Genomic DNA, 11,960 nt, shown 5'->3' with positions numbered 1-11,960 from the left:
GACAGGGAGAGACAGGGAGAGACAGGGAGAGACAGGGAAAGACAGGGGAAAGACAGGGAGATACAGGGGGCAGACAGAGGGAGACAGGGGAGAGACAGGGAGAGACAGGGGAAAGACAGGGAGAGACAGGGGGAGACAGGGGAAAGACAGGGAGAGACAGGGAGAGACAGGGGCAGACAGAGGGAGACAGGGGAGAGGGAGACAGGGGACAGGGTGAGACAGGGGACAGGGAGAGACTATCTGATATCAATGTGTTTTCTAAGAGATGTTTAAAAGTGTAGTTTCTAGCTACTTAAATGTAGCTCATGTAGCATCTAGCTAGCGTGCTAGCTCCACCACGATTTCCTGCTGCAGCACATGAACCCGTTATTTCAACATGTCGACTTTACTGCTAGCCAGACTCACTCGCTCTAATGCTAACGGCTAGCGTCTTGCTTCAAAGTGCTTTAAAATAAATAAATTACACACTTAATACAAACATTTGTTTACAACACCAGGATGCTAGCAATGTGCTAACTAGTGATTAGCACTAGCATAGTCTAATGATACCTACGACATCATGCGAAGGAATGAACGTGTGTGTGTGTGTCTGTGTGTGTGTGTGTGTGTGAGTGAGTGTGTGTGTGGCTGTGTATGTCTCTCTTTCTGTGTGTGTGTATGTCTCTCTTTGTGTGTGTGTGAGTGTGTGTGTGTGTTACCTGTCCTGTGGTGTTGGGGTTGGCTCCGTGCTCCAGCAGCAGCTCGGTGACCTCCACACGACCTTTGTAAGCCGCCCACGTCAGAGCTGTCCAGCCGCCCTGGAACAACAACAACACACGGATCAATCAATTTATTCTTATTGTGAAGCAGTTATGACGTTGTTGTTATTGTGATATTGTTGTGATGTTCTTATTGTTATATTATTGTGATGTTGTTCTTAGTGTGACATTGTTGTTATTGAGATGTTGTTGTGACATTGTTATTGTGATGTTGTAACATTGTTGTTATTGTGACATTGTTGTTATTGTAACGTTGTTGTTATTGTGATGTTGTGACGTTGTTGTTATTGTGATGTTCTTATTGTGATGTTGTTGTTAATGGGATGTCGTTCTTATTGTGTTGTTGTTGTGTTATTGTAATGTTCTGGTGACATTGTTGTTATTGTGATGTTGTTGTGACGTTGTTGTTATTGTGATGTTCTTATTGTGATGTTGTTGTGACATTGTTGTTATTGTGATGTTGTTGTGACGGTGTTGTTATTGTGATGTTCTTATTGTGATGTTGTTGTTAATGGGATGTCGTTCTTATTGTGTTGTTGTTGTGTTATTGTAATGTTCTGGTGACATTGTTGTTATTGTGATGTTGTTGTGACGTTGTTGTTATTGTGATGTTCTTATTGTGATGTTGTTGTGATGTTGTTGTTAATGGGATGTCGTTCTTATTGTGTTGTTGTTGTGTTATTGTAATGTTCTGGTGACATTGTTGTTATTGTGATGTTGTTGTGACGTTGTTGTTATTGTGATGTTGTTGTAACATTGTTGTTATTGAGATGTTGTTGTGACATTGTTCTTATTGTTATGTTATTGTGATGTTGTTCTTATTGTGACATTGTTGTTATTGAGATGTTGTTGTGACGTTGTTGTTATTGTGATGTTCTTATTGTGATGTTGTTGTAACATTGTTGTTATTGAGATGTTGTTGTAACATTGTTGTTATTGAGATGTTGTAACATTGTTGTTATTGTGATGTTGTTGTGACGTTGTTGTTATTGTGATGTTCTGTGGTTGGAACATTGTTGTTATTGAGATGTTGTTGTGACATTGTTGTTATTGTGATGTTGTTCTTATTGTGTTGTTGTTGTTATTGTGATGTTGTTGTGACATTGTTGTTATTGAGATGTTGTTGTAACATTGTTGTTATTGTGATGTTGTAACATTGTTGTTATTGTGATGTTGTTGTGACATTGTTGTTATTGTGATGTTGTGACGTTGTTGTAACATTGTTGTTATTGAGATGTTGTTGTAACATTGTTGTTATTGTGATGTTGTTGTAACATTGTTGTTATTGAGATGTTGTTGTGACATTGTTGTTATTGAGATGTTGTTGTGACATTGTTGTTATTGTGATGTCGTTCTTATTGTGTTGTTGTTGTTATTGTGATGTTGTTGTGACATTGTTGTTATTGTGATGTTGTTGTGACATTGTTGTTATTGAGATGTTGTTGTAACATTGTTGTTATTGAGATGTTGTTGTGCCATTGTTGTTATTGTGATGTTGTTGTGATGTTGTTGTAACATTGTTGTTATTGTGATGTTGTTGTAACATTGTTGTTATTGAGATGTTGTTGTGCCATTGTTGTTATTGTGATGTTGTTGTGATGTTGTTGTAACATTGTTGTTATTGTGATGTTGTTGTGACATTGTTGTTATTGTGATGTTGTTGTGACATTGTTGTTATTGAGATGTTGTTGTGACGTTGTTGTTATTGTGATGTCGTTCTTATTGTGTTGTTGTTGTTATTGTGATGTTGGTGAGTCCCACCATGTCTCTGTGCTCGATGTAGGCGCTGTTCTCCAGCAGCTCCTTCACCACCTCAACGTGCCCCTCTTTAGCTGCAGAGACCAGAGCAGACCAGCAGTCCTGAACACACACACACACACAGAATACAGGGTTACCACGGAAACAAGACGAACAAGAGGAGGAGGAGGAGGAGGAGGAAGAGGAAGAGGAAGAGGAAGAGGAGGAGGAGGAAGAGGAGGAGGAAGAGGAAGAGGATGAGGAGGAGGAAGAGGAGGAGGAGGAGGAGGAAGAGGATGAGGAAGAGGAGGAGGAGCAAGGAGGAGGAAGAGGATGAGGAAGAGGAAGAGGAGGAAGGAGGAGGAAGATAAGGATAAGATGAGGAGGAGGAGGAGGAGGAGGAGGAAAAAAGAGGTGGAAGAGGAAGAGGAAGAGGAGGAGGAGGAAGGAGGAGGAAGATAAGGATAAGATGAGGAGGAAGAGGAGGAGGAGGAGGTGGAAGAGGAAGATGAAGAGGAGGTGGAAGAGGAAGAGGAAGAGGAGGAGGAGGAAGGAGGAGGAAGATAAGGATAAGATGAGGAGGAGGAGGAGGTGGAAGAGGAAGAGGAGGAGGTGGAAGAGGAAGATGAAGAGAAGGAGGAGGAATATAAGGATAAGATGAGGAGGAGGAGGAAAAAGAAGGTGGAAGAGGAAGATGAAGAGGAGGAGGAGGAAGGAGGAGGAAGATAAGGATAAGATGAGGAGGAGGAGGAAAAAGCAGGAGGAAGATAAGGATAAGATGAGGAGGAGGAGGAAAAAGGAGGTGGAAGAGGAAGATGAAGAGGAGGTGGAAGAGGAAGATGAAGAGGAGGAGGAGGAGGAAGATAAGGATAAGATGAGGAGGAGGAGGAGGAAAAAGGAGGTGGAAGATGAAGAGGAGGAGGAGGAAGGAGGAGGAAGATAAGGATAAGATGAGGAGGAGGAGGAAAAAAGAGGTGGAAGAGGAAGATGAAGAGGAGGAAGGAGGAGGAAGATAAGGATAAGATGAGGAGGAGGAGGAGGAGGAGGAAAAAGGAGGTGGAAGAGGAAGAGGAGGAGGAGGAAGGAGGAGGAAGATAAGGATAAGATGAGGAGGAGGAGGAAAAAAGAGGTGGAAGAGGAAGAGGAGGAGGAGGAAGGAGGAGGAAGATAAGGATAAGATGAGGAGGAGGAGGAAAAAAGAGGTGGAAGAGGAAGAGGAGGAGGAGGAAGGAGGAGGAAGATAAGGATAAGATGAGGAGGAGGAGGAAACAAGAGGTGGAAGAGGAAGATGAAGAGGAGGAAGGAGGAGGAAGATAAGGATAAGATGAGGAGGAGGAGGAAACAAGAGGTGGAAGAGGAAGATGAAGAGGAGGAAGGAGGAGGAAGATAAGGATAAGAGGAGGAGGAGGAGGAGGACCAGGACCAGGAGGTGTGTTGGGTTGGCTCACCACGTCGTCCAGGTTGACGTTGGCTCCTCTCCTCACGAGCTCCTGCAGGATCTCCAGGCTGCCCTGCTCCGCCGCCAGCATGAGAGGAGTCTGACCGTTCTGTCAACACAACACAGGTCAACCTTTGACCCCGTGACCTCTGAGGGTCGTTCACACCACTTCAACCATCTTTAGAAAACACCTTTTATCCAGTAACGGAACATGATTTAATAACCTAATCATATGTAATAGGTAATAATAATGCAATAGTATGTAATAATAATGTAATAAGCAATAATAATGTAATACTAATGTAATAGTAAGTAATAAGCAATACTAATGTAATACAAATGTAATAGTATATAATAAGTAATAATAATGTAATATAATGTAATAAGTAATAATAATGTAATAGTAATGTATTAAGTAATAATAATGTAATACTAATGTAATAGTAAGTAATAAGTAATTATATAATAAGATAATAATAATAATGTAATCATGTTATAATATAATAAGATAATAATAATGTAGTAGTAATGTAATAAATAATAATAATATAATAATAATGTAATAGTATGTAATAAGCAATTATAATGTAATAATAATGTAATAGTATGTAATAAGCAATAATAATGTAATAATAATGTAATACTAATGTAATAAGAATGTAATAGTATATAATAATAATGTAATCATGTTATAATATAATAAGATAATAATGTAGTAGTAGTAATGTAAGTAATAATAAGATAATAATAATGTAATAATACAATAAGATAATAATAATAATGTAATAATACAATAAGATAATAATAATGTAGTAGTAACACAGAGCGGTACGTACGTCGCTGCGTCCGTCCACCTCCTTGAAGCGGTCCAGGTGAACCTTCAGAGCCGCCAGGTTCTCCTCCTCCACGTAGCTGAACAGGTTCTGGATCGCCAGCGTGGTCATCTTGATGGAGGTGGTGGTGTCCATGTCTGCTGTCACTGGGCCCCTAGAGGACACACACACGGGACACAGTCAGCACACACACACACACGGGACACGGTCAGCACGCACACACACACACACACACACAGGACACGGTCAGCACGCACACACACACACACACACACAGTCAGCACACACACACACACACAGGACACAGTCAGCACACACACACACACACACACACACACAGGACACAGTCAGCACACACACACACACGGGACACGGTCAGCACACACACACACACGGGACACGGTCAGCACACACACACACACGGGACACAGTCAGCACACACACACACACACACACAGGACACAGTCAGCACACACACACACACGGGACACGGTCAGCACACACACACACACACAGGACACAGTCAGCACACACACACACACACACACAGGACACAGTCAGCACACACACACACACGGGACACGGTCAGCACGCACACACACACACACACAGGACACGGTCAGCACGCACACACACACACACACACACAGTCAGCACACACACACACACACAGGACACAGTCAGCACACACACACACACACAGGACACAGTCAGCACACACACACACACGGGACACAGTCAGCACACACACACACACGGGACACAGTCAGCACACACACACACACACACAGGACACGGTCAGCACACACACACACACGGGACACGGTCAGCACACACACACACACACAGGACACAGTCAGCACACACACACACACACACACAGGACAAAGTCAGCACACACACACACACACAGGACACAGTCAGCACACACACACACACACACAGGACACAGTCAGCACACACACACACACACAGGACACAGTCAGCTCACACACACACACACACACACAGGACACAGTCAGCACACACACACACACACACACACACAGGACACAGTCAGCACACACACACACACACAGGACACAGTCAGCACACACACACACACACACACACACACAGGACACAGTCAGCACACACACACACACACACACACACACACACAGGACACAGTCAGCACACACACACACACACACACACAGGACACAGTCAGCACACACACACACACACACACAGGACACAGTCAGCACACACACACACACAGGACACAGTCAGCACACACACACACACACACACACAGTCAGCACACACACACACACACAGGACACAGTCAGCACACACACACACACACACACACAGTCAGCACACACACACACACGGGACACAGTCAGCACACACACACACACACAGGACACAGTCAGCACACACACACACACACACACACAGGACACAGTCAGCACGCACGCACACACACACACACAGGACACGGTCAGCACACACACACACACACACAGGACACAGTCAGCACACACACACACACACACACAGGACACGGTCAGCACGCACACACACACACACACAGGACACAGTCAGCACGCACACACACACACACACAGGACACGGTCAGCACGCACACACACACACACACACACACAGGACACGGTCAGCACACACACACACACACAGGACACAGTCAGCACACACACACACACACAGTCAGCACACACACACACAGACAGCATGCACACACACACACACACACACACACACAGGAGGGGGAGTACGAGAGTCTGGTGGAGGACTTTGTTCAATGCTGTAAACACAACCACTTACACCTCAACACTGGAACCAAGGACATGGTGGTGGATTGAACCCACTATGCTACCAGTCTCCATTGGGGGGGTCAATGTGGGGGTGGAAGGCACATACAAGGACCGTGGGGTACTCTGGACAATAAACTGGGCTGGTCTGCCAACACGGACGCAATCTACAAGAAAGGGCCGAGCCGGCTGCGTCATTCAACGTCTGCAGCAAACTCCTCGAGATGTTTCACCAGTCCGTCGGCGCCAGCCTCCTCCTCTACGCGGTGGTGTGCTGGGGAGGAAGCACCAAGAAGAAGGATGCAGGGCGACTGGATAGGCTGGTGAGGAAAGCTGGCTCTGTGGTTGGAGTGCATCGCTTCAGTCGCCGACAAAAGGACCCTCACCAAACTGCTCTCCATCATGGACGATGAAACACGTCCACTCCACGGTACCATCACCCGACAGAAGAGTCTGATCAGCTGGAGGCTGCTGCCATGCAGAACTGATGGACTGTGTAAACCATTCATCCCCAGAGCCATACAACTGTACAATAAATACAATCTGTAAATCAAAGGTACCTCACTAGACCTCAGTTGACAGACAGTTCACTAGGAACAATGTTTACTGGCTCTGTTGGCCCTCTGCACAACGCCCTCTCTGTCAACCCCCCTCCCCCCCGCAGATCAGCCGCTGGTCACCATAGCACTTCAATGAACTCATTATCCTGTCGCCATGGAAACAGTCTCCGAGCACAGCCTCCTGTTTCATTACACTACACAGGTCTTTATAACCAAATATATATTAATATCTTTAATGTTTTGTACTATCTGGACCTTGAGTCTGAAATAAAAGTTTGATTGATTATAATTAAATAAATAAATGTAAAATAAATAATAATATATTTATTTTATTTTTTATTTTACTTTGCGCTACATATTTATGGTGCATAAAATGAAGAAAATAGGATTATTTATATTGTTATTATACATTAATAAAAAGGAAGCCAATTAAAGCAGACAAATCTATTTGTCATATTTGATTAATTAATTTGTTAGATTCTATTTAGACGACTGTGATATTAAATGAATGAGTGATATCTGGTTTTATCTCAGTAAAGTTTCCGGATGTTTTTTAATCTACAAGGACATTTTTATAGATATTTATAGACTAAACCACTGAAACAAATCACATTAATGTACATGTACTTTTATACCTATTCATATTGTATATTACTCCAGATCCATTATTATTGTATTGCACTGTGTTGCACCTGTTCAACGTGGTTTAAAATGATGAAGTGATTATTATCATTTTAACAGTTTGGCAAATTAGACTAGAAATAAATGAATATCACTCAATTTAATTCATACATTTATTTACATAATAAAACTTCACTTATTTTAAACACAATTGAATATGATTATATTCAATGTATATATTAATTTACAAAATGAGAACATTTCTGTTATTTTATATATAATAAAATACAATTAAAAATGATGTATTTACTTAAATAATAAAAAACACTCCAAATATTTTAAAGATTGTTATATATATGTAAATATTTTCATATATCTACATAATAAGAACACTAGTTATTTTAAAGATTGTTAAATATATTTGTGTTATTATTACTTCAAATTCTCCTTGATATGCCCACACAGATGAATTCCTTTAATAACCTTATTATTATTATTATTGTTATTACATCGCAATGAGGCGACGCCCTGTTTTTCATAAACATTCACATGTAATTACAACAATAGCTGGTGTCAGTACATGTGTTATAACACTGCAGTCACCTTAATAACCTTCAATGAGCCCAGGACGTTATTAAGGGGGCTGCAGTGTTATAACACATTTATTTTCTACACACTAATCCTTTAATTCAGAATGTATTTTTCACACTAATCAAACGTTCCTGATCGATTTAATCTGTCAATCAAACGCGGATCGATGACGCGAGAGGATGCTGAAAGGAAAACAACCTTTACCTTCACGGCAGAACCAGGTTCGGGTCTCGCGGTGCCGCTCCGGTCCGGTCGGGTTGTTTTGGGGCGGGGTTAGCGTGCGTTGGGTCGGCCTGTGTTGGGATGACAGCAGCGGCTCATTCTCCATCCAGAACAACGGCGGCCATCTTGACCAGAACAACAACCAGGAGGCGGAGTCAAGCGCGAGACGCGACACCCGCACTTCCGCTGTGTGCTACCAAAATAAAAGAAGATGCGGTGACCGCGACTGGAGAATCCAACGAGCTTTACTGTGGAGGACGGAAGCTTCAAACGACTCGACACATAAATATATGTGCGGGGCTAAAAATAATCAAATATGACATTAATTGAAAGTCCTGTTTTTATTAGTTTTTTTATTTATTCACCTTTTAATCAATTCCCCAATGAATTTACTTTCCTATTTACATTTTCCATTTATTCATTTATGTGTGCATTCATTTGTATTTATTTAAAATGCATTCATTTATTAATAATAATACTTCAAATTGATTGAACGCTTTTCTAGACACTCAAAGACACTGTACATAAGGCATAAACACACATAATTAAACTAAATAGAAATACAAAGAGCAAACAACAAACAAACAACATTTTAGGTCAAAAGGAAAAAACTGGAGAAGCTATGCAGAATGAGTCATGTAGTGGAGGGTATAGGAGTGAATCATGTAGTGGAGGGTAGGGTATAGAAGTGAATCATGTAGTGGAGGGTAGGGTATAGGAGTGAGTCATGTAGTGGAGGGTATAGGAGTGAATCATGTAGTGGAGGGTAGGGTATAGAAGTGAATCATGTAGTGGAGGGTAGGGTATAGGAGTGAGTCATGTAGTGGAGGGTATAGGAGTGAATCATGTAGTGGAGGGTATAGGAGTGAATCATGTAGTGGAGGGTATAGGAGTGAATCATGTAGTGGAGGGTAGGGTATAGGAGTGAATCATGTAGTGGAGGGTAGGGTATAGGAGTGAGTCATGTAGTGGAGGGTATAGGAGTGAATCATGTAGTGGAGGGTATAGGAGTGAATCATGTAGTGGAGGGTAGGGTATAGAAGTGAATCATGTAGTGGAGGGTAGGGTATAGGAGTGAATCATGTAGTGGAGGGTAGGGTATAGAAGTGAATCATGTAGTGGAGGGTAGGGTATAGGAGTGAATCATGTAGTGGAGGGTAGGGTATAGAAGTGAATCATGTAGTGGAGGGTAGGGTATAGGAGTGAGTCATGTAGTGGAGGGTATAGGAGTGAATCATGTAGTGGAGGGTATAGGAGTGAATCATGTAGTGGAGGGTATAGGAGTGAATCATGTAGTGGAGGGTATAGGAGTGAATCATGTAGTGGAGGGTATAGGAGTGAATCATGTAGTGGAGGGTATAGGAGTGAATCATGTAGTGGAGGGTAGGGTATAGAAGTGAATCATGTAGTGGAGGGTATAGGAGTGAATCATGTAGTGGAGGGTATAGGAGTGAATCATGTAGTGGAGGGTATAGGAGTGAATCATGTAGTGGAGGGTATAGGAGTGAATCATGTAGTGGAGGGTATAGGAGTGAATCATGTAGTGGAGGGTAGGGTATAGGAGTGAATCATGTAGTGGAGGGTATAGGAGTGAATCATGTAGTGGAGGGTATAGGAGTGAATCATGTAGTGGAGGGTATAGGAGTGAATCATGTAGTGGAGGGTATAGGAGTGAATCATGTAGTGGAGGGTAGGGTATAGAAGTGAATCATGTAGTGGAGGGTATAGAAGTGAATCATGTAGTGGAGGGTAGGGTATAGGAGTGAATCATGTAGTGGAGGGTAGGGTATAGGAGTGAATCATGTAGTGGAGGGTATAGGAGTGAATCATGTAGTGGAGGGTAGGGTATAGGAGTGAGTCATGTAGTGGAGGGTAGGGTATAGGAGTGAGTCATGTAGTGGAGGGTATAGGAGTGAATCATGTAGTGGAGGGTATAGGAGTGAATCATGTAGTGGAGGGTATAGGAGTGAGTCATGTAGTGGAGGGTATAGGAGTGAATCATGTAGTGGAGGGTAGGGTATAGGAGTGAATCATGTAGTGGAGGGTAGGGTATAGGAGTGAGTCATGTAGTGGAGGGTATAGGAGTGAATCATGTAGTGGAGGGTATAGGAGTGAATCATGTAGTGGAGGGTATAGGAGTGAGTCATGTAGTGGAGGGTATAGGAGTGAATCATGTAGTGGAGGGTAGGGTATAGAAGTGAATCATGTAGTGGAGGGTAGGGTATAGGAGTGAATCATGTAGTGGAGGGTATAGGAGTGAATCATGTAGTGGAGGGTAGGGTACAGGAGTGAATCATGTAGTGGAGGGTAGGGTATAGGAGTGAGTCATGTAGTGGAGGGTATAGGAGTGAATCATGTAGTGGAGGGTAGGGTATAGGAGTGAATCATGTAGTGGAGGGTAGGGTATAGGAGTGAGTCATGTAGTGGAGGGTATAGGAGTGAGTCATGTAGTGGAGGGTAGGGTATAGGAGTGAGTCATGTAGTGGAGGGTATAGGAGTGAGTCATGTAGTGGAGGGTATAGGAGTGAATCATGTAGTGGAGGGTATAGGAGTGAATCATGTAGTGGAGGGTATAGGAGTGAATCATGTAGTGGAGGGTAGGGTATAGGAGTGAATCATGTAGTGGAGGGTAGGGTATAGGAGTGAATCATGTAGTGGAGGGTAGGGTATAGGAGTGAGTCATGTAGTGGAGGGTATAGGAGTGAATCATGTAGTGGAGGGTATAGGAGTGAATCATGTAGTGGAGGGTATAGGAGTGAGTCATGTAGTGGAGGGTATAGGAGTGAATCATGTAGTGGAGGGTATAGGAGTGAGTCATGTAGTGGAGGGTATAGGAGTGAATCATGTAGTGGAGGGTATAGGAGTGAGTCATGTAGTGGAGGGTATAGGAGTGAATCATGTAGTGGAGGGTATAGGAGTGAATCATGTAGTGGAGGGTAGGGTATAGGAGTGAGTCATGTAGTGGAGGGTATAGGAGTGAATCATGTAGTGGAGGGTATAGGAGTGAATCATGTAGTGGAGGGTATAGGAGTGAGTCATGTAGTGGAGGGTATAGGAGTGAATCATGTAGTGGAGGGTATAGGAGTGAATCATGTAGTGGAGGGTATAGGAGTGAGTCATGTAGTGGAGGGTATAGGAGTGAATCATGTAGTGGAGGGTATAGGAGTGAGTCATGTAGTGGAGGGTATAGGAGTGAATCATGTAGTGGAGGGTATAGGAGTGAATCATGTAGTGGAGGGTATAGGAGTGAATCATGTAGTGGAGGGTAGGGTATAGGAGTGAATCATGTAGTGGAGGGTAGGGTATAGGAGTGAATCATGTAGTGGAGGGTAGGGTATAGGAGTGAATCATGTAGTGGAGGGTATAGGAGTGAATCATGTAGT

At 43.0% G+C, this 11,960-nt stretch overlaps 1 protein-coding gene across 6 annotated transcripts in view; it reads right to left on the bottom strand.

Moving 5' to 3' along the window:
• kidins220b (kinase D-interacting substrate 220b) overlaps window positions 1-8,712 on the bottom strand; it is a 41,900-nt gene extending 33,188 nt beyond the window's left edge. For 4 of the 6 annotated variants that reach the window (XM_034527175.1, XM_034527177.1, XM_034527178.1 and 1 more), the window contains exons 1-6: window positions 8,560-8,712; window positions 6,597-7,108; window positions 4,770-4,920; window positions 3,944-4,042; window positions 2,520-2,618; window positions 699-797 (exon numbers count right to left, since the gene is read on the bottom strand). In XM_034527175.1, the coding sequence (XP_034383066.1) occupies window positions 699-797; window positions 2,520-2,618; window positions 3,944-4,042; window positions 4,770-4,920; window positions 6,597-6,781 (633 nt within the window). In that variant the 5' untranslated portion in view covers window positions 6,782-7,108; window positions 8,560-8,712. The remainder of the gene's footprint in view (window positions 1-698; window positions 798-2,519; window positions 2,619-3,943; window positions 4,043-4,769; window positions 4,921-6,596; window positions 7,109-8,559) is intronic. The other 2 variants (XM_034527176.1, XM_034527180.1) reach the window with 2 other exon arrangements.
• Between the last annotated feature and the right edge of the window lie 3,248 nt (window positions 8,713-11,960).

Source organism: Cyclopterus lumpus, chromosome 24 (assembly GCF_009769545.1).
Source record: "Cyclopterus lumpus isolate fCycLum1 chromosome 24, fCycLum1.pri, whole genome shotgun sequence".
Taxonomy (NCBI): Eukaryota; Metazoa; Chordata; class Actinopteri; order Perciformes; family Cyclopteridae; genus Cyclopterus; species Cyclopterus lumpus.
The sequence above is the reverse complement of the archived record's forward strand: the minus strand, read 5'-3'. Positions and strand labels throughout refer to the sequence as shown.